General features: G+C 50.2%; 2 protein-coding genes across 2 annotated transcripts in view; one reads left to right on the top strand and one right to left on the bottom strand.

Annotated features, from left to right (window-relative positions):
• The window catches only part of C28H1orf131 (chromosome 28 C1orf131 homolog), a 32,779-nt gene extending 31,546 nt beyond the window's left edge, over positions 1–1,233 (top strand). The window contains exon 7 of the mRNA XM_061404816.1: positions 220–1,233. Within this exon, the coding sequence (XP_061260800.1) occupies positions 220–358 (139 nt within the window). The 3' untranslated portion in view covers positions 359–1,233. The remainder of the gene's footprint in view (positions 1–219) is intronic.
• A 2,606-nt stretch (positions 1,234–3,839) lies between these two features.
• TRIM67 (tripartite motif containing 67) overlaps positions 3,840–22,419 on the bottom strand; it is a 66,791-nt gene continuing 48,211 nt past the window's right edge. Inside the window, exons 7-10 of the mRNA XM_061404812.1 lie at positions 15,051–15,189; positions 13,404–13,707; positions 11,448–11,610; positions 3,840–9,860 (exon numbers count right to left, since the gene is read on the bottom strand). Of these exons, the coding sequence (XP_061260796.1) occupies positions 9,795–9,860; positions 11,448–11,610; positions 13,404–13,707; positions 15,051–15,189 (672 nt within the window). The 3' untranslated portion in view covers positions 3,840–9,794. The remainder of the gene's footprint in view (positions 9,861–11,447; positions 11,611–13,403; positions 13,708–15,050; positions 15,190–22,419) is intronic.

Genomic DNA, 22,419 nt, shown 5'->3' with positions numbered 1-22,419 from the left:
CCGGTAGCAGATTATTCAGGGTAGAAGAAACCAGTGGAAAGGCCCTGAGGCAGGAGGCAGTTCAGGGACCGCAAGAAGGAGGTGGTACTACATTGGGTCGGGGGCCGTGCCTGGGAAGAGCTGAGAGTTCACAGGAACAGACCCAGGTGGCCTGGTTGTGGTGCTGGAATCATTTGTTTAAAGCTTGATTACAGTAATTTTCTCTCACTTTAAATGTAGGAAATCAAAAAAGAAGAAGTCTGTTCCAAGTATTTTGTCAAGTGGACGGATTGGACAGGTTGGAAAATTCAAAAATGGGACATTGATTCTGAGCCAAGTTGATATCAAGAAAATAAATTCTTCCAGAGTGGCTAAATGACGTTATTTTATAAAATAGAGAAATGGGAAAGTGCCAAATGGACCGAAACTGGACCCCTACAAGACTTCCAGATTATTCTTATTTATTTTGTATTTCACAGACTTTTTTATCTTAAGGAAAAGAAATAATTAATTTCTAGCTACTAAAGTATCTGTTTTTTTATGATAACCACATTGGGCCAACTGCAACATGAATCTGAAGTCGAATTATTGAGAAGAATGTTTAATATTCTCCAGTGAGGTTCACTCAAGTTTCACTTTCACTGGTGCCTTGTGCGTTTACTTGTAGATATTTCATAATTTTACAGATTTGTAGGTGCTAATAATTAGCTTAAAATTGGTTTATAATTTTCTAAAAATGTTTAATCATGAAAGAATTAAGAATGTGATAATTTGTCAGTTGTTTTGTGGGAAAAGCAATTCACATTTTCAGCCTACCTAAGGTGTATAAAATCTACTTTATAAGAAGCTGTATAAATAAAACACAACTTTTTGATAAAAATGAACATGACTGTTAAAAAACACAACCAGTAAGTTAAATGTTATCTCCTTCAAAGTCATCACTTGGGGCAGCCATACACATATTTTTAAATAGTATTGCCCTTATTGAAAGTATTGGAACTTCCTAAAGCTTGTGACACTTAAAAAAAAGGTCTTCATTTTTGGCTGTTTTTTTTCCCCCCACTGTCCAAAAATTCAGATCTAAACCTAATAAATAATAAAGTTTTGGGGAAAACAGAGGGGTACTTTTCACCACTGGTTGACTCTCTTAAGTGACTCATAAGTTGACTTGGAAGGCATTTACATTGTTCAAAATATATTTTCAATTGAAGCAAAATTGGAAATGTTTTATTAAATTAAAACACTGGAAGTTTTTTTTTTTTTCCTGGTTTATTTTGAAAGGCAGTATTCATTAGGGTCTATATTTTGGCAGACTTATTTTAATTAGCTCGTTTTGGGCTGAGCTGAGTCTTTTGTCCCTGCATCGTTGCATGTGGGCTGCTCTGGTTGTGGCACAAGGGTTTCTGGTTGTGCTGGCTTCTTGTCGCAGAGCACGGGCTCTAGGTGCATGGGTTCAGCAGTTACGGAGTGCAGCCTTAGTTGTTCTACTGCCTGTGGGGTCTTCCCGGACCAGGGATGGAACCATTGGCAGGTGGATTCCTTACCACTAGGACCACCAGTGAAGTCCTTGGCAGTTTTTAAGTGTTTTTTTTTTTTCTTTTTTTTTTTTTTTAAGAAGGTGTGAAACAGTTGTGTCCGACTCTTTGCGACCCCATGGACTGTAGCCCACCAGGCTCCTCCGTCCATGGGATTTTCCAGGCAAGAGTGCTGGACTGGGTTGCCATTTCCTTCTCCAGGGGATCTTCCCGACCCAGGGATCAAACCCGGGTCTCCCTCATTGCAGGCGGACGCTTTACTGACTGAGCTACCAGGGAAGTTCACCAAACGTGACAAAGCCCTAGGAAAAATCTGAGGAGCTGGAAATGACCTACTGGAGTGGGTACCCGGTCAGTTTAACTCCTTGTCTTATTGACAGGGAGCCAGGAAACCCAGCAGTCCCACCTCACCCCACCTCCCATGAGCCTTTGTGGCTCAGATAACTGAGCACTTGGCCCAACTCTCGACCAGAGTCCCAGGCTAGTCAATTCTGGAAAAGCATGCAAGCTCCTAGTGTAAATTGCTTTCCTTGTTTCTTGTTTCACCTTTTAATTTATGGAGTAAATACAGAGGAGCCATGTAACCACTGGGCGCTCTGGAAATAGTCAGGTGTAAGGGTGACAAGCAAGCCTGCATGACCAGCACTGATGGTCGCGTGTAAGACCATGCTGTTTATTCCCCGTTCATGAGGCTTCCTCCAGCAAGGCTGGCAGCAGAGAGAAGTGACCGTGGAGAGCAGTGCTGCCACGGGAGGAGCCCACGCTCGGGGGGAGCTTAAGTGCTTCCTTGCTGTGTCTTGCATACTCAGCGCCCCTCCCCTTCGCAGGGCATCTCCCTGATCATGGATACACCTGGGTGGATCGGTCCTGGTGCCATACAACACTACCATCTGCCCTTAATCCCAGGCACCTGCTTAGGGAATTCTTGATTCCCGTCCCCACAGCGCTTGGCCTTGTGGTCAAAGAAGGAAGTAGAGAGCGCAGCTGTGTTTCACTGAACCAAGGCTCTTGCCCGGGCAACAGTGGGCACCAGCTTGCAGAGGTAACTGACCCTGACCGGCAAGTGGAGGCAGGGCTACAGTCACCCAGGGGGCAGGCAGGAAGGAGTCTGTTCCCAGGTGGTTACCCAGATGTCTCCAGTGCTCCACGTCCCCAGTGTTGGTGGTAAGTCGACAAGCGCGGGAACCCTGGGCTGAGAAGGGCCTTGGCAACCTGAAGCTCAGGTCTTCCGTGCCCCCGCCCCCCAGGGGATGGGAGTCTGGAGCAGGGATGCTGGGGTGGGGGTGGGGGTTGACGGAGTCCAGGCAAACGGTGAGGGTCTGTGCAGCTCCAGGACCAGCCAGCCTGGCTCGTCTCAGCTTCCCTCTCCACGACTCTGGAGGAGCCTCTCCCTAAACTTGAGGGGAAACCTGTGTGTGGCATGGGGCGTGGACTGGTGGGCCCTGCCGTGTCCCTGCAGACCCTCTGCCAAGAGCGCTGAGGTACCTGCTTCAGCAGTGAGCTCTTCTCAGGGATGCCTGCCCCCTGTAATGTCCCAGGCAGTGATGACTGACGTCCCAGCTCTGGGTAACTGAGCTGAATGGCCGAGGCCTTTGCTGGGTCTCCCTTGGCCAGATTCTGCTTCCTTCTCTTTGTGTTGATGCCAAGAGTTCCCTCTAAGGGATGTCCTGCCCTCTGCTCTCAGAGTCCGCAACTGGCCCTGAAACCTGGCTAAACCACTCGGTGGTCCGGCAGGTGACAGAAGGCTGACACCAGGTCGCCAGCTGTGGGGGCATGGGAGACAGCTGTTCTTGGGAAGCACAATTTGAGAAAAGACAGTTTTCAGTCAGACACCAGGCTCAGTCTGTGGGTGAAGGGGCTGGTCAGTCTCCTTCATCCTCCCAGGTCAATTAGGACATTTTCCCCAAATCTTAGTTAGCTTCCACTTGCAGCCCATGATCCACTTTTCATTCATGAATTTATCTCAACTATGTGTTAACTCTTACCAATTACTTGCAAAAATGAGTTTCATGTACTGTTTGAGATGGTACCTTATAATTGAGAGTCATATGGTGCTAGTGGTAAAGAACCCACCTGCCAACGCAGGAGACAGAAGTGAGTTCGTTCCCTGGGTCAGGAAGATCCCCTGGAGAAGGGCATGGCAACCCACTCTAGTATTCTTGCCTGGAGAATCCCATGGACAGAGGACCCTGGCAGGCTACAGTCCATGGGGTCACAAAGGGTCGGACCCGGCTGAAGCGACTTAGCACACAGCATATTTACTTCATGATTTCCTGAGCACATTGACCTTGGGCCTCCCCGGGCCCCCACCCCATCCCACTGCAGCCTCTGTCCCATCCAGCTGGCACTTAGGCAACTTTGAAGAGAGGCAGACCTTGCTGCTGATCAGTAAGCACAGATCAGACCTTGTCTTTCAGCTGTTGGCAGTGTCAAAAGAATTTATTTCAAATCTGCTTAAGGTTGTGGTAAAACTCAAGTTTTCCAAAAGGCGATACACAAAGTCCAACCAACCCCCGAAGACCAGAAAGCACAGTGTTTGCAATTCAAAAAATACAAACGCTTGGCATACCAATACAAAAATTAGAAAAAAGTTGCATACCATCCCCCCACCTCCCTCCTCCGGGTTTCCAGTGGAATGTGAACACCAATGGGACCAAGGGCTGCCACCCTATGGCAGCAGCTCCCGACAGACAGTGGCGCAGTGGGGGAGGAGCGGGGGAGGGGGAAAGCAGGGTAAAGAAAGACAGGAAGATGGAGCTTCCGTCATCGACAGCTAAAACAAGGACACAAAGCTTTTTGCTACTTTGAAAGTTCCTTTGCCAACATTAAACACACATCTCTCATGCTTAATACAACAGCTGAGTGCGAAAGCAGCAATTCTACATCATGCATTTAATGTTTTCTGCTTTGCTCACTCTGCACTTCCTCTTGGTGCTGAGAAAACCCTGGGGCCTGAGACGTCCAGTCACCACTGAGAAGTTGGAAGGGCCCTTCCCCAGCTGCAGCCTCACCCGGGAAACACCCACTGCGCTCCTGTGTCCACAACTGCCAGCAGTCACTTTTCCAGACCCGAAGCCTGTCTTGGATTCTCTCCTTGGAGGCTTCCTGAGGTCCTAGTCTGGGGAGTGGCGCCCAGGAGCTCCCTGGGTCTCCCAGCACCCGGGCCAGGCAGCCCTCCGCTCCCGTTGAGAGAAAGCGATGCCTCCCGGCTTAAGAACTTGGCTGCAGTCTCAGCTCCCAGCTACTCTGACTTGAGTCAACATCATTCATCAAGAAACCCATGAACCCCACCCCCCCCAACAGATGGTGCAGGTGAGTCCCAGCCCGTGGGGACACCGGGCCCCCCCCCCCCACCTTTTAGGCCAACCTGCCTTCCAGATAGTAGCTCGGCTGTATGCCTTCTCATGCTTAGATGTTGGTTTTCAAAGCCGTTCCTTCTGTGGAGATCTTTGAAAACAAGAGAAACATCGTCAGCTGAAGGTCCCCTTAAAAGAGAGCTAAGATAACTGCAAAGGCAGGAAGGCGGTCACTCTTTCCATGTTTCAAGGCAGCTTCTGCAGGCAGATGCAGTGCTTTACACCGTGCCATCAAAGCAGGCCGTTCTGAGAACAGGACTGGTTGTCCTGTCTCCTCCGTGCTCAGGTGAATCTGGTTTTACGCACTCCTGGCCAGGCAGCTGTGTAATCAACCTGTGCTCCTGGATGGAAGACATGTCAGACGAGGCTCAGGAAAGTCACCGTGCAGGCTCTGTCCTCCAAGTGTGAACCATTGGCCTGGACTCAGTAGATGCAAGTCTCCACTTTGTTCTTGAAGAAGCGTTACTCTACGATCATCACAACACACCAGATGAGGTAGGTTAGTGTGACCGCGCCCACATGCAGGTGGGGAGACTGAGGCACAGAGAGACTGAAGAGGTTTGGCCCCACCCGTACTGGGTTGAAAGAGGCATTTCTGATGGCTGAGCCTGGCATTCTCCCCCAAACCCACTCTTCTCTGTTTTATAGTCCATTTAAAGTTCAAGCCGTGGATCAATGAATGTGACCGATGAATAGCCAGGAGCTCCTGGCTTGCTTGAGAAAGAAACACTGTGGTTTCCAGGATTTGCATAGGCCTTGAGTAGCTTCCTGATGATGCCTGATTTGACGTTTTGACCTGTTGAAGGCCACACACCTACTAAGACGTTCCTGCAGCTTCTAGTCAGAAGTGGGCCGGGAAGAACGCAGATGCAGTGTGTGGCTTTCTGGGAATGGTGGTGGGTTGGAGACCCTTCAGGAATACAAAGTGAGACCTGACGGGCTGGCTTCGGTGAGAGGCTCCCCCATTTTCCTGCCCTGTCCTTTCTGGCAGGACACTGCAGACTTGGGAAGGCCTGGTCATGGGTGTTAGGATGAAGCCCACAGGTTTGTGGTTCAGGCTTTCTGGGGACCACAGCGTGGACGCCCCACACACCACTCTGCGTGTCGACCCATGACCAACTGCTAGCATAACCCAGTGGTTCGCAGCCAGGGAGTCCCCTGGGCATACTTGGCAACGTCTGTAGATCCTTTTAAAGCTTTTTTTTTTAATTAGTTGTTTTTTAAAAATATATTTTATTATGTATTTTTGGCTGCACTGGGTCTTTGTTGCTGTGTGCAAACTTTCTCTGGTTGTAGCGAGTGGGGGCTGCTCTCTAGCTGTGGGGCGCAGGCTTCTCACTACACTGGCTTCTCTTGTTGCAGAGCATGGGTTCTAGGGTGTGTAGGCTTCTTGGGCTTAGTTGCCCTGCGGCATGTGGGATCTTCCCAGACCAGGGATTGAACCCGTGTCCCCTGCATTGGCAGGTGAATTCTTAACCACTGGACCACCAGGGAAGTCCTGTAGACACCTGTAGGTGTCACAGCTAATTTGGGGCACTACTGGCATCTACTGAGGGGAGGTCAAGGATGCTTCTAAACAGCCTATGATGCATAGGACAGGCCCCCGCTGTGCCAAATGTCAAGAGTGCTGAGACTGAGAACTCCTGGCATCACCCACAGCCTTGCAATAGTTTTTCAGTGTTGACGTGCTGAGTGCTTTGGGGATTGTATGTGGATACGATACCTCACAGCCGGCAGCAGCTTCATCTATAAGCAACCTACTCACCTGTTCTGAAATGCGCCTTCTCAGGGGACCAAGCCTTTCAACTGAGGCTTGGATGCAAATATCCCTGGAAGAAGTACACATGGCTCCTGCATCCTGGTCCCTTCCTGAGAATGCTCTGGTAGGCAGAGGGCAGGGGCACCAGAGGGGCAGGGGGCCATGGGGCGCCTGAGGGCACTGTCGAAACGACAGAGTACGTATAGTGCTGAAGACTCATCCTGGACTATGTACAGTTTGATGGGTTTCAGGTTGGTTACTCTGTGCGGCAGGTGGGATCGTTATTTTCCCAAATAGGACAGAGCAGGAAAAGCGGCTGTGTGTGATGTCTTACCTTGCTTTGAATTAGGAGCTTGGGTGCTACTCAGTGAGATGCTATTGGATAATTTTTAAGGAGATTAATTCTAAAAGGAAAGGCATACTCTTTGACCAAACCTGCTCACTAGCAAAGAACAAACTGCAGATCTATGTGGCTGGGGCATTATTTACAATGAAATGGAACTTGACATCTTAAATTAGTTTGAATTCCTTTCTCACTGAAACTGCTCAATAGACAAACACCAAGTTATCCTTCAACCAAAGCATCCTCTTGATACCACCTTATGTACAGAGATGACACCACGTTGTAAAGGAAAGGGAATCCGATGGCAGATGAGAACCCCTGCAGTGGCTCTGAAGCCCAGGCTTCTTGAGAGCATAACACGAACCATGAGTTGTTGTTGAGTCCCTCCTTCATTCTGTTGCTCCCTCAAGAACACGTGGACCTGCCTTGTCCCTGTGGTCCATTCTTGCTCCTAGAAGTTGTTTTGTGCTGAGGACAGGAGAGTGGCTGTCGGCCCACCTGAGCAGGGCTCGGTTTCAGCTGTATTGCTTCTGGCCCCAGAGGAGCCGGGAAAGGCAGGTGCTCGCCTGCTCCTGCACTCATAGGGCCTTGGGGCCGCTGCTGCTGCTGGTGGGAAGGAAGTCATGTTATTCCTCAGGAGGCCTTCCTCCTCCCTTGCCCATCTCCCTCTGACCCAGATACTGCTCTCCCAAGGGTGCCACCAAGTGCAGGCTGATCCCAAGGAGCTCCTCCCCGAAGACGCAGAGCCTGGGTTGCAGGGTCACCCAGCTTCGATGATCCTGGGAGCTCCCAGCCTCTCACCCAGACTCCACTGAAAGGAGCCACTTCTGCCAGGCCGTCTGTGGCTGCCTTCCCAGCCATACCTCGCTCCCAGCTCACTGGGCTTGTCTTTCCCCAAAGATATTCCCAGTGCCGATGCCTCTGGACCTGCTGGCCTCGGCTTCCTGCCCCGGGAAGGCAGGGGCTCCTCTGGGGCCTCCAGTCTTTAAGAACTTTACCCACCCTCCACGTGGAGTCCCCCAGAGCCGTGGCCCCGGAGTGAGATGAAAGGATGCTGGGGGCGGAGAAGAGACAGGCAGCTGCGAGGATGCGGATGCCGTGCGCGTCGCTTGCTGGGCTCTGGCTGGAGCTTTGCGGGGTGCGGGGCACCTCTGTGTGCGCTGGGAACCACCTGCTGGATGGAAGGAGGAGGCTGGACCTCGACTGAGTGGGTGGCTGCCGGGACCTGGGCAGCAGGGGCTTAGACAGCACCAGAAGACTCCTGCAGACGTGGGCGGCCAGTCTCCCTGGCCACCTTGGTGGGCACAGTTGGGCCGGCAGTCTTCGTCTGGGAGCAGGGGCTTGAGGTAGGATTGTCGCATCTGCTGAATAGAGGCTAGTAGGATCTGCACAGCGCTGGCCGGGCTGACTCCGAAAGCAAGTGCAGCGTCTAAACGAGCAGGTAGGACCAAGTAAACACAGTCAGTGCCGGTTTACGGGCTAAGTTTTATAAAAATCCAAGCCAGCAAATAGACAAGTTACTCCTCGACCTCAAAAATAATGCTTGATAAAATATATTCTTTTAAAAAGGAGAGAGAAAGGCTTACTACCAGTTGGACAGGGAGGTGGCAGGCAACAAGGAAGAAGAGACGGGGAGGAGAGCAGAGGGGCGCAGCTGGGTTCAGACCCCGGAGCAGGCTCTTTTCGAGAGGCGGACTGCAGGGAGAAGGTTAGCGTTCCCAGCAGGGAGGGGCGGGCTCATCCCGGAGCCCACGGCAGCCACGTGGAGCCCTCACACCGAGGAATGGTGAAGGCCAGGAACACGGCAGCGTCCACTGTTTCCTGCCTTCTGCAGAGTCCTGCCTGCCCCAGGGCACAGCCTCCCCTGCCATCGGGCCACTCCTTGTTATCACGATGCTGTCATGGTGGCCGTGGATGGTCTCAAGTGATGGTGGACTGAGTATAAGAGGCTTCCCCAGGGCCTCACGTCTCAGGAATCTGAGAGCCTCGCAGCTCAGAAGAGTAACTCGGGTTTGCAGCTAACTTCTCGGGGAGCCATCTCCCGAAAAAAGCCATCACCAGGTGGAGACTCGGCGCACAGTGATTCAGATTCCAGGGTTTTGTGTTTAAGAACCGAGTGAATGAATTTTAGGAGACTGGTGTGTGTATGCGCACGTGTGTGTGAGGGGGTGGGGAGGGGAGAGAGACTGGTTGATTAATGAAGGACCTAAGGAAACTGTTTGAAAAAGTTCTCAACAGTTCAATGGGAGCGGCAAAGAGCAAGATGAATAATTAACGTCCCTCTCTGTGCATCCTGGCTTCGTCTGCAAGTGGCGTAACACACTGAATATGCCAGAACTGAAAACCTGAAGGATGACACTTCCTGGCAGAGATGGGAGCCGGCACCCTTTGTTCTCTGAAGTGGTGTGTCCAGCAAAGACTTGACACCAAGGATACAGGATTCCCGAGTGTCCCCCGACTCCTGCTCTCAGAATGCTCGTCACAGGGTCTGCTCTCCCCTTGCCCGCCTCCCTGCCCCCTGCAAAAGACAAGCATTGAAAACAGAAGGCAGGAAACCAAACGAAACCCCAAATACTTCCTCGCTGTCTTGACAAATGTCCTTCTTCGTGTCTGTAAGGCCCGGTGGAATGACAGGAAGCACCCATGTTCACCACCCTCTGTGGCCTCAATGAGCATGGCCTGCAGACATTCTCCGTCCCTCAAAGAAAGCGGGTCTCTAAGATGCTCAGCGGCTGCTGGGTTGCACCCGGGATGTGGCTGTGCTCCCTCAGGGGTTATGTGAGTGCAGTGAGGGACGGCCACGCAGAGCGGGACCTGGCAGGCTAGTTGCCTGACAGCTTTGGCCGCCCCAGGTTCGTTGGCACTTCCAGTCCCGTGTGCAGAGTGACCTGGAAAAGAAGATGTGGTGATCAGGGGCAGAGCGGCCCCGCGAGCCCTCAACGCACACAGCTCAGCAGCTGTGCCCTGCCCTCTGCTCCAGGATCCCCACGGGCAGCGGCCTGGCTTCTCTGTGTTGTGGAATCTGCTATTTATCATGCTTGGCATCACTACCATCAGGCCCAGGAGCTTGCTCCGAGGAGCTCTTCACAGCTCTTTCCTCACAGTGAGAACCGTGTACTGCCTGGTTCCCACGCTGCTCCAGCCTCCACGAGCCTCGAGCCTCGGCAAGCCTGAGGTTCTTTGTTGCAGGAGGAATTTGGCTCAGGATTTATATTTGTTTCTGATTTCTTTCCATGGCCGTCTTTCCTTTCCTACATTTATTTTCTTAACCCTGTGTAAGAACAGCTCATACTTTAGGTTGCCTCAGAGCTCTTTTGCAAATGAATGGAGGTACAAATCAATCAAGAGCTTCCCAGGTGGCACTAGTGGTAAAGAACCCATCTGCCAATGCAGGAGACAGAAGAGATGTGGGTTTGATCCCTGGATTGGGAAGATCCCCTGGAGAAGGGCATGGTAAGCCACTCCACTATTCTTGCCTGGAGAATCCCCATGGACAGAGGAGCCTGGCAGACTATATCCCATAGAGTCTCAAAGAGTCAGACAGCTCAGAGACTGAGCACACACATGCACTGATTGATTTGTGCGTGAGTGGATGCTAAGTTCCTTCTGTCGTGTCTAACTCCTTGCAACGCCATGGACTATAGCCAGCCAGGCTCCTCCTCTGACCATGGGGATTCTCCAGGCAAGAATACTGGAGCGGGCTGCTCACTTCTTCTCCAGGGGATCTTCCTGACCCAGGGATTGAACCTACATCTCCTGCATTGGCAGGTGGATTCTTTACCACTGCGCCACCCCACAAATCAATCAATAAAGGATAATACTCAGAGTCAGTGGACACCTTGAAACAGAGCTTTGCCCCAAACCCCATACTTCCCAGGGGAGGAGCCGTGTGTGGGAAACAAAGGCTGGCACACTACCCATGCTTTCCACGCTCCTCTCTGTCCTTCACACCCTCATGGGGCTCCTGAGCAGGTGTCCCCCCAGGACTGGACTCGGCCCTGGGAGGATGCTGGCTTTCTGAGGGAACGAGAGGGGCAGGGATGGGATGGGGGTAAATCCTTAGGCGTGGTCTCTCCCCAACTATCCCTCCTCTTGGAGGAAAGCCACATGAGGCCCAGCACACACCTGGGCACCAGGGCCCTGCAGGACAGGAGGCACCGACTTTCCGGTCTGGCAGCTGTCCCAGAACATGTTGTCAGGACTTGCCCACCTCCTGCACCCTCGCTGCCCCTCCGTTCCCCTGCTTGTGCACAAACAGCCACGTTAGAGCCTCTGCTGCTTTCACGGGGCCAAGTAAGGATTCATCACGCCGGAGGAGACTGTCTCCAGGCGAGGCCCGGGTGGGCAGTAGGTAAGCTCCTGGCTGGGCAGCCATCAGCTTCTTTAGAGCCCTCTTTGTCCAGCACACTGTGGAGGCCCGCGGGCAGTGGGGGTTGGGGCCAGCAAGGGGCCCTGGCCCGAAAGGTGTGCGGTACCTGAACGTTCCGGTTGAGGCTGAGGGCTGGCATGAAGACCCCGTCCACATGGCTGAAGGCCGTGGGGCCCTGCTGCTGCCCGTTGATGAAGAAGGTCAGAGTGTGCTTATTCAGGTCCAGCAGCACGCCCACGGTGGCCCCCTTGCACACGCCGCCTTCCGTCCTGGGGAGAGAAGCCGGGGTGGAGGTGAGGACAGGAGGATCAGCTGAAGGCTGCTGGGGACCCCCTCGCCTGGAAACACAGTGGAGCAGGGAGCCGGTCATCCCCCAGAACCCGCCGTAGAGCAAAGGACTACAATCGGGACCCTCGTGGTGAATGTTGTGACACTGCATCTCATGGTGGTTTGGATTCGCATCCACTGGGTGGGGCGAGTCTCTGGGTGGGCGTCACCCTCACCTGTCTCCTTCCCAGGGGTGGGCGGGCCGAGTCCGTTAGACTCTCTCCTCCCTTAGTTGACGTGGAGGTCCGCCTTGACACAGGCGGCTCTGCTCTGATCAGAAAACCGCTATTGTCCTTTCCTGATGGGGAACGAGCTGGTCAGCTGGAGAGCTGATCAGCGGATGGTGGGCTGAGAGCACGGGAAACGGCGAGGAGTGCTGGGTGGGTGTCGTCAGAGGGCAGAGCAGGACCCGGGGCCGGACACTGCTGGTGGGAGTGGGACTTGCGAGTGGGCCTGTGGTGCTGTTCAGACACTGACCAACAGGTGGCGGTAAGGACCTGCCTGAGGCACAGGAAGGAGGCCCACCCAGCGCCTCCCCCGGGTCTCCTGGCCCAGCCCAGCCCCCTCTCCACCCTTCCCCTAGAACTGGAGCCTGGGTCCTGAGCTAAACCCTGACACCATGCCTAATCAGCCCCAAGACTTGGACATTAACCTTGAGCCCTGATCTCATAATCTGCCAAATGGTGATAACAATCAAACTTTGCTGAGGCCCAAACGAAATCCCATGAGCCAGGTGCTTCCCACAGCACAAAGTAGGCTGTTGATAGATGCTCATTGTCAGTCTCACCCCAGGGTATCTAGGCCCCCGCTTGGCCTGAGCAAGCAGAGAGGGCGCTGCTGGGCCTGGACCCAGTCCCCAGGTGGCATGGGAGTAGACCACCGGGCAGGCACAGGGCCAGGCCGCCCAGCCCCCGGGGAGGAGATGCCTGCTGTCACCCCAGGCCTGTGGAGAGGGGGTCACAGCTGCCGAAAAGGCTGACAGTAGGAGTCCCATCTGCCTTCAGCCCCCGGGGACCCTCCGGCAAGTCCCTGTCCCAGGCCAGGACTCCTGGGGCCATCAGCAGGAGCACTGAGGTGGGCCGGGAGCTCTGAGAGCCCCTGGAGTTGACCCAGCCCAGCACTGCAGTCCAGGGGAGTTGGTTCCTCGGTGCCTCTCGCCTCTCCCAGCAGGGGTGACGGCCCTCAGCAGACTGGGAAGGAGACCCCACAGTGAGGAGGTGGCTAGGAGGGCCACAACCCTCCGGTACTGGGGCCAGGTTCTCCCCCAGGATTCGAGTTTCCCGTGTCTGGCTTGGTGACCCCACTTTCCCAGGCCAGCCTCAGGGCAAGGCAGTGCTGGGGCTGCCCGGGTCAGAGCCGGCCACAGTGAATGCCCCGGGGGCGCTGCACCCCCTCCCTGCCTGTTTCAAGCCCCTGCGGTTGTGTGTGGGGAGCTCCGTGGTGACTCAGGCTGGGCTGAGGGGTGTGGAGGAGAGTGGAGCAGAGCCTGGAGGAGAACTGGAGCCCAGGGCTGGTGAGCCTGGCCTCGGGGCTCGCTGAGCTGCCTGCACACCCACCAGCTCCACACTCCATCATATGCTCCCATTTGGGCTGCAGGCCAGCGGTCACGTCTCCCTGGGAACTGGACACCAAAGTGGTCAAGGACACTGCCCCCCACCACGTCCTGATGAATTTGGAAAGGGCAGGAGGACCCGGACCCCAAGCCTCATGTTGGGGGAGAGCAGGGGGCACGCACCTGTTGGTGTGAGAGTTGCAGTGCATGAACCAGCTGCGGTTGTTGTCCACGTACATGGCCCAGGCCTTGTCATCCTTGCCCAGCATCATGTCCTTGACCACGCTGGCCCTGGCCACCCCAAAGGCGGGGTCCGGGTGGTTGTCATACCGGTCCACGTGCAGCTCCCAGTAGTGCGCGCCCTTGGAGAAGGCCGCCGTGCCCAGCACCACCCGGTCGTCGTAGCTGCTGCAGGTGGCCGTCTGATTGTCGTTGGACAAAATGATGTCCCGGTGCCCAGAGTTGGGGTCAAATGTGAACCAGGCCACTGGAAAGGAAGGGGCGGGCGAGAGGGTCAGGGTTGGGGTGAGCTTGCCAGCAGCCTCTGACCTGGGCTCGCAGACGGACTCACTGACATCTCTCAGGAAGCGGGCACACGGCGTTGAGTGTTCTTCCCTGCTCAAGTCACACACGCACGCATGCACATACACATTCATGCTCTCTCCTCTCATCCAAGTGCCCAATCCCATGACCCCAGCTGGGCCAAGTACACAGACACCCAGGCCCCCACCTACATGCTCTCATGGAATCTTGGTTTCTACAGCACTCACGCACATTTTGGGCACTAATAGGAGTGAGGATATGCATCCAGACCCATGTCATGGAAGAGAGACTCGAGAGGCAGAGAGGTGAAGTGGGGTGACCAAAGCTCCCGCGCTCTGTCATCCACCTACAGCCTGCTGGCAGGTGAGGGCTTCTAGGGGCACACAGCTGGGGAGCCCACTCCCGGGACAGCACCATCTGCTCATCCCTGGGGGGCGGTTCAGGCTGTCCTGTGTTCCTCAGGGCAGCCAGAGGATGGGCTGGGATAAGTGAAAGTGCTAGTTGCTCAGTCACATCCAATTCTTCGTGACAGTATGGACTGTAGCCCACCAGCCTCCTCTGTCCATGGGCTTCTCCAGGCAAGACTACTGCATTGGGCATGCCCTCCCTCCAGGCAATCTTTCTGACCCAGGGATTGAAACTGCATCTCTTGTGTCTCTTGCATTGCAGGTGGATTCTTTACCTGCTGAGCCATCAGGGAAGCCCTGGGACAAACGTTGACAGTAACACAGGGCTGGTACCCTCCAGGGACCCCTGAGGCCTGATAGGTACGTGTTCGATGTAGCAGATCAGACCCTACATCACCCCTCGACGCTTAGGATTCACATGATCAAAATCCAGCAGAGTGTGGATGTGCTCTGATTGCCTGCATCCTGAAAGGACACAGCGAGGTCTGCAGCACTCAGATCTGAGCTCTGGTACGGGGTGCTCGAGGGGCAAGTTCCTCCTGGCAGCCTCCTGCCTTCTTTTCTCTGGGACATCCCACCCACTCTTGGCCCCTTGGAAGTGAGACTACACAGGGAGTGTAATCTCCCTGTGCCTCTCAGCCTCCAGTCTCACTTTCCAGATCCAGCAAGTGGGGTGAAGGAATGTCTCCTTCCTTTGTGATGGGCGGGCGGGGAGCAAGGTGAGCAGATCAGAGGCAGGGCTGGAGGAGATGGACTCACCCAGCTGCCACCTCTTTCCTTCACCCCTGATGCCTCCCTTACCAGCAACTCAGATATTCCCTGCCCATCTGTCACATGGGCTGGGCCTGAATCTGTTTCCCCTGAGACACCCAGTACTCACCGTCGGATGTCTGCAGGACCACAGTCTTACTGTAGGGCCCAACGCCAGAGGAGTTGAAAGCCTTAACCCTGGCATTGTATGTGCTGTTGAAGTGAAGGCCGTCGATGGTGCACAGGGTCTCCTTGCCAACATACACCTCCTGGAAGAGACACAGACCACTCATCAGGTGCCCCTGTTATGCAGAAAATTTCGCTTAGCCACATGTTGCATCGGAAGTGCTATCATCCCAAGAGTGCTATTTTTAAAATTAATTAATTTTAATTGGAGATAATTACTTTACACTATTGTGGTGGTTTTTGCCATACACTGACATGAATCAGCCACGGGTATACATGTGTCTCCCCGTCCTGAACCCCGCTTCCGCCTCCCTCCCCATCTCATCCTTCTGGGGTGTCCCAGTGCACCAGCACTGAGTGTCTGGTTTCATGCATCAAACTTGGACTGGACATCTATTTCACATGTGGTAATATGCATGCTTCAATGCTCTTCTCTCAAATCATCCCACCCTGTCTTCCACAGATTGCAAAATCTGTTCTTTATATCTATTTCTCTTTTGCTGTCTTGCATACAGGATTATCATTACTATCTTTCTAAACCCTATATATATGCACTCAGTTCAGTTCAGTCACTCAGTCATGTCTGACTCTTTGAAACCCCATTAACTGCGGCACGCCAGGCCTCCCTGTCCATCACCAACTCCCAGAGTTTACTCAAACTCATGTCCATTGAGTCGCTGATGCCATCCAGCCATCTCATCCTCTGTCGTCCCCTTCTCTTCCCACCTTCAATCTTTCCCAGCATCAGGATCTTTCCAAATGAGTCAGTTCTTCCAATCAGGTGGCCAAAGTATTGGAGTTTCAGCGGCAGCATCAGTCCTTCCAATGAATATTCAGGAGTGATCTTCTTTAGGATGGACTGGTTGGATCTCCTTGCAGTCCAAGGGACTCTCAAGAGTCTTCTCCAACACCACAGTTCAAAACCATCAATTCTTCGGCACTCAGCTTTCTTTATAGTCCAATTCTCACATCCACACATGACTACTAGAAAAACCATAGCCTTGACTAGATGAACCTTTGTTGGCAAAGTAATGCTTCTGTTTTTTTAATAAGCTGTCTAGGTTGGTCATAACTTTTCTTCCAAGGAGTAAGCGTCTTTTAATTTCGTGGCTGCAGTCACCATCTACATTGATTTTGGAGCCCCCCAAAATAAAGTCTGTCACTGTTTCCACTTTTTCCTCATCTATTTGCTGTGAAGTGATGGGACCAGATGCCATGATCTTAGTTTTCTGAATGTTGAATTTTAAGCCAACTTTTTCACTCTCCTCTCTCACTTTGATCAAGAGGCTCTTTAGTTCTTCACTTTCTGCCATAAGGGTGTATGGTATTCTCTTTCTAACTCATTTCATGCTATATAATAAGCACCAACCAGTAATGTTGAAGAAGCTGGAGCTGAACAGTTCTTTGAAGACCTACAAGACCTTCTAGAACTAACACCCAAAAAAGATGTCCTTTTCATTATAGGGGACTGGAATGCAAATGTAGAAAGTCAAGAAATACCTGGAGTAAAAGGCGAATTTGGCCTTGAAGTACGGAATGAAGCAGGGCAAAGGCTAATAGAGTTTTGCCAAGAGAACACACTGGTCATAGCAAACACCCTCTTCCAACAACAAAAGAGATGACTCTACACATGGACATCACCAGATGGTCAACAGCAAAATCAGATTGATTATATTATTTGCAGCCAAAGATGGAGAAGCTCTATACAGTCAGCAAAAACAAGACTGGGAGCTGACTGTGGCTCAGATCATGAACTTCTTATTGCCAAATTCAGACTGAAATTGAAGAAAGTGGGGAAAACCACTAGACCATTCAAGTATGAACTAAATCAAATTCCTTACAATTATACAGTAGAAGTGACAAATAGATTCAAGGGATTAGGTCTGATAGACAGAGTGCCTGAAGAACTACGGATGGAGGTTCATGACATTATACAGGAGACAGGGATCAAGACCATCCCCATGGAAAATAAATGTAAAAAGACAAAATGGTTGTCTGAGGAGGCCTTACAAATAGCTGTGAAAAGGAGAGAAGTGAAACGCAAAGGAGAAAAGGAAAGATATACCCATTTGAATACAAGTAGAGATAAGAAAGCCTTCCTCAGTGATCAATGCAAAGAAATAGAGGAAAACAATAGAATGGGACTAGAGATATCTCTAAGAAAATTAGAGATACCAAGGGAACATTTCATGCAAAGATGGGCTCAATAAAAGACAGAAATGGTATGAACCTAACAGAAGCAGAAGATATTAAGAAGAGGTAGCAAGAGCACACAGAAGAACTATACAAAAAAGATCTTCATGACACAGATAACCACGATGGTGTGATCACTCACCTAGAACCAGATATCCTGGAATGTGAAGTCAAGTGGGCTTTTAGGAAGCATCACTATGAACAAAGCTAGTGGAGGTGATGGAATTCCAGTTGAGCTATTTCAAATCCTAAAAGATGATACTGTGAGAGTGCTGCACTCACTATGCCAGCAAATTTGGAAAACTCAGCAGTGGCCATAACACTGGAAAAGATCAGTTTTCATTCCAGTCCTAAAGAAGGGCAATGCCAAAGAATGTTCAAACTACTGTACAATTGCACTCATCTCACACGCTAGCAAAGTAATGCTCAAAATTCTTCAAGCCAGGCTTCAACAGTACATGAACTTCCAGATGTTCAAGCTGGATTTAGAAAAGGCAGAGGAACCAGAGATCAAATTGCCAAATCTGCTGGATCATCTAAAAGGCAAGAGAGTTCCAGGAAAACATCTATTTCTGCTTTATTGACTATGCCAAAGCCTTTGACTGTGTGGATCACAATAAATTGGAAAATTCTTCAAGAGATAGGAATACCAGACCGTCTGATCTGCCTCCTGAGAAATCTGTATGCAGGTCAAGAAGCAACAGTTAGAACTGGACATGGAACAACAGACTGGTTCCAAACTGGGAAAGAGTACATCAAGGCTGTATACTATCACCCTGCTTATTTAACTTATATGCAGACTACATCATGAGAAATGCTGGACTGGCTGAAGCACAAGCTGGAATCAAGATTCCTGGGAGAAATATCAATAACCTCAGATATGCAGATGACACCACCCTTATGACAGAAAGTGAAGAAGAACCAAAGAGTCTCTTGATCAAAGTGAAAGAGGAGAGTGAATAAGTTGGCTTAAAACTCAACATTCAGAAAACTAAGATCATGGCATCTGGTCTCATCACTTCATGGAAAATAAATGGGGAAACAATGGAAACAGTGACAGACTTTATTTTGGGGGCTCCAAAATCACTGCAGATGGTGACTACAGCCATGAAAATAAAAGACGCTCGCTCCTTGGAAGAAAAGTTATGATCATCCTAGACAGCATGTTAAAAAGCAGAGACATTACTTTGCTGACAAAACTCCGACTAGTCAAAGCAATGGTTTTTCCAGTGGTCATTTATGGATGTGAGAGTTGGACTATAAAGAAAGCTGAGCACCAAATAATTGATGGTTTTGAACTGTGGTGTTGGAGAAGACTCTTGAGAGTCCCTTGGACTGCAAGGAGATCCAACCAGTCCATCCTAAAGGAAATCAGTCCTGAATATTCATTGGAAGGACTGATGCTGAAGCTGAAACTCCAATACTTTGGCCACTTGATGCAAAGAACTGACTCATTTGAAAAGACCCTGATTGAAGATTGAAGGTGGGAGGAGAAGGGGATGACAGAGGATGAGATGGTTGGATGGCATCACTTACTCAGTGGACATGAGTTTGAGTAAGCTCCAGGAGTTGGTGATGGACAGGGAAGCCTGCCATCCTGCAGTCCATGGGCTCACAAAGAGTTGGACGTGACTGAGCAGCTGAACTGAACGGAATAGGCTCCAGTTTCATCCACCTCATTAGAACTGACTCAAATGAGTTCTTTTTAATAGCTGAGTAATATTCCAATATGCTACTGGAGATCAGTGGAGAAATAACTCCAGAAAGAATGAAGGGATGGAGCCAAAGCAAAAAAAATACCCAGCTATGGATGTGACTGGTGAAAGAAGCAAGGGCTGATGCTGTAAAGAGCAATATTGCATAGGAACCTGGAATGTCAGGTCCATGAATCAAGGCAAACTGGAAGTGGTCAAACAAGAGATGGCAAGAGTGAATGTCAACATTCTAGGAATCAGCGAACTGAAATGGACTGGAATGGGTGAATTTAACTCAGATGACCATTATATCTACTACTGCAGGCAGGAATCCCTCAGAAGAAATGGAGTGGCCATCATGGTCAACAAAAGAGCCTGAAATTCAGTACTTGGATGCAATGTCAAAAACAACAGAATGATCTCTGTTCGTTTCCAAGGCAAACCATTCAGTATCACAGTAATCCAAGTCTATGCCCCAACCAGTAACGCTGAAGAAGCTGAAGTTGAACGGTTCTATGAAGACCTACAAGACCTTTTAGAACTAATACCCCAAAAAGATGTCCTTTTCATTATAGGGGACTGGAATGCAAAAGTAGGAAGTCAAGAAACACCTGGAGTAACAGGTAAATTTGGCCTTGGAATACAGAATGAAGCAGAGCAAAGACTAATAGAGTTTTGCCAAGAAAATGCACTGGTCATAACAAACACCCTCTTCCAACAACACAAGAGAAGACTCTATACATGGACATCACCAGATGGTCAACACCAAAATCAGACTGATTATATTATTTGCAGCCAAAGATGGAGAAGCTCTATACAGTCAGCAAAAACAAGACCAGGAGCTGACTGTGGCTCAGACAATGAACTCCTTATTGCCAAATTCAGACTTAAATTGAAGAAAGTAGGGAAAACCACTAGACCATTCAGGTATGACATAAATCAAATCCCTTATGATTATACAGTGGAAGTGAGAAACAGATTTAAGGGCCTAGATCTGATAGATAGAGTGCCTGATGAACTATGGAATGAGGTTCGTGACATTGGACAGGAGGCAGGGATCAAGACCATCCCCATGGAAAAGAAATGCAAAAAAGCAAAATGGCTGTCTGGGGAGGCCTTACAAATAGCTGTGAAAAGAAGAGAAGCAAAAAGCAAAGGAGAAAAGGAAAGATATAAACATCTGAATGCAGAGTTCCAAAGAAGAGCAAGAAGAGATAAGAAAGCCTTTCTCAGCGATCAATGCAAAGAAATAGAGGAAAACAACAGAATGGGTAAGACTAGAGATCTCTTCAAGAAAATCAGAGATACCAAAGGAACATTTCATGCAAAGATGGGCTCAATAAAGGACAGAAATGGTATGGACCTAACAGAAGCAGAAGATATTAAGAAGACGTGGCAAGAATACATAGAAGAACTGAAAAAAAAAGATCTTCATGACCCAGATAATCACGATGGTGTGACCACTCACCTAGAGCCAGACATCCTGGAATGTGAAGTCAAGTGGGCCTTAGAAAGCATCACTACGAACAAAGCTAGCTCAGGTGATGGAATTCCAGTTGAGCTATTTCAAATCCTGAAAGATGATGCTGTGAAAGTGCTGCACTCAATATGCCAGCAAATTTGGAAAACTCAGCAGTGGCCACAGGACTGGAAAAGGGCAGTTTTCATTCCAATCCCAAAGAAAGGCAATGCCAAAGAATGCTCAAACTACCGCACAATTGCACTCATCTCACACGCTAGTAAAGTAATGCTCAAAATTCTCCAAGCCAGGCTTAAGCAATATGTGAACCGTGAACTTCCAGATGTTCAAGCTGGTTTTAGAAAAGGCAGAGGAACCAGAGATCAAATTGCCAACATCTGCTGGATCATCAAAAAAGCAAGAGAGTTCCAGAAAAACATCTATTTCTGCTTTATTGACTATGCCAAAGCCTTTGACTGTGTGGATCACAATAAACTGGAAAATTCTGAAAGAGATGGGAATACCAGACCACCTGATCTGCCCCTTGAGAAATTTGTATGCAGGTCAGGAAGCAACAGTTAGAACTGGGCATGGAACAACAGACTGGTTCCAAATAGGAAAAGGAGTTCGTCAAGGCTGTATATTGTCACCCTGTTTATTTAACTTATATGCAGAGTACATCATGAGAAATGCTGGACTGGAAGAAACACAAGCTGGAATCAAGATTGCTGGGAGAAATATCAATAACCTCAGATATGCAGATGACACCACCCTTATGGCAGAAAGTGAAGAGGAACTAAAAAGCCTCTTGATGAAAGTGAAAGTGGAGAGTGAAAAAGTTGGCTTAAAGCTCAACATTCAGAAAACGAAGATCATGGCATCCGGTCCAATCACTTCATGGGAATAGTTGGGGAAACAGTGGAAATAGTGTCAGATTTTATTTTTTTGGGCTCCAAAATCACTGCAGATGGTGACTGCAGCCATGAAATGAAAAGACGCTTACTCCTTGGAAGGAAAGTTATGACCAACCTAGATAGCGTATTCAAAAGCAGAGACATTACTTTGCCAACAAAGGTTCGTCTAGTCAAGGCTATGGTTTTTCCAGTGGTCATATATGGATGTGAGAGTTGGACTATGAAGAAGGCTGAGCACCGAAGAATTGATGCTTTTGAACTGTGGTGTTGGAGAAGACTCTTGGGAGTCCCTTGGACTGCAAGGAGATCCAACCAGTCCATTCTGAAGGAGATCAGCCCTGGGTTTCTTTGGAAGGAATGATGCTAAAGCTGAAACTCCAGTACTTTGGCCACCTCATGGGAAGAGTTGACTCATTGGAAAAGACTCTGATGCTGGGAGGGATTGGGGGCAAGAGGACAAGGGGATGACAGAGGATGAGATGGCTAGATGGCATCACTGACTCGATGGACGTGAGTCTGAGTGAACTCCGGGAGTTGGTGATGGACAGGGAGGCCTGGCATGCTTCGAATCATGGGGTGGCAAAGAGTCGGACACGACTGAGCGACTGATCTGATCTGATCTGATCTGAATATTCCATTGTGTATATGTACCACAGCTTTCTTATCAATTCATCTGCCAGTGGACATCTAGGTTGCTTCCATATCCTATCTATTGTAAGCAGTTCTGCGATGAACACTGGAGTACACAAGTCTCTTTCAATTCTGGTTTCCTCGGTGTGTATGCCCTGCAGTGGGATTGCTGGGTCGTTTGGCAGTTCTATTTCCAGTTTTTTAAGGAATCTCCACACTGTTCTCCATAGTGGTTGTACTAGTTTGCATTCCCACCAACAGTGTAAGAGACTTCCCTTTTCTCCACACCCTCTCCGGGATTTATTGTTTGTAGGCTTTTGGATAGCAGCCATTCTGACTGGCGTGAGATGGTACCTCATTGTGGTTTTGATTTGCATTTCTCTGATTATGAGTGATGTTGAGCATCTTTTCATGTGTTTGTTA

This window comes from Bos javanicus, chromosome 28 (genome assembly GCF_032452875.1).
Source record: "Bos javanicus breed banteng chromosome 28, ARS-OSU_banteng_1.0, whole genome shotgun sequence".
Classification (NCBI taxonomy): Eukaryota; Metazoa; Chordata; class Mammalia; order Artiodactyla; family Bovidae; genus Bos; species Bos javanicus.
The sequence above is the reverse complement of the archived record's forward strand: the minus strand, read 5'-3'. Positions and strand labels throughout refer to the sequence as shown.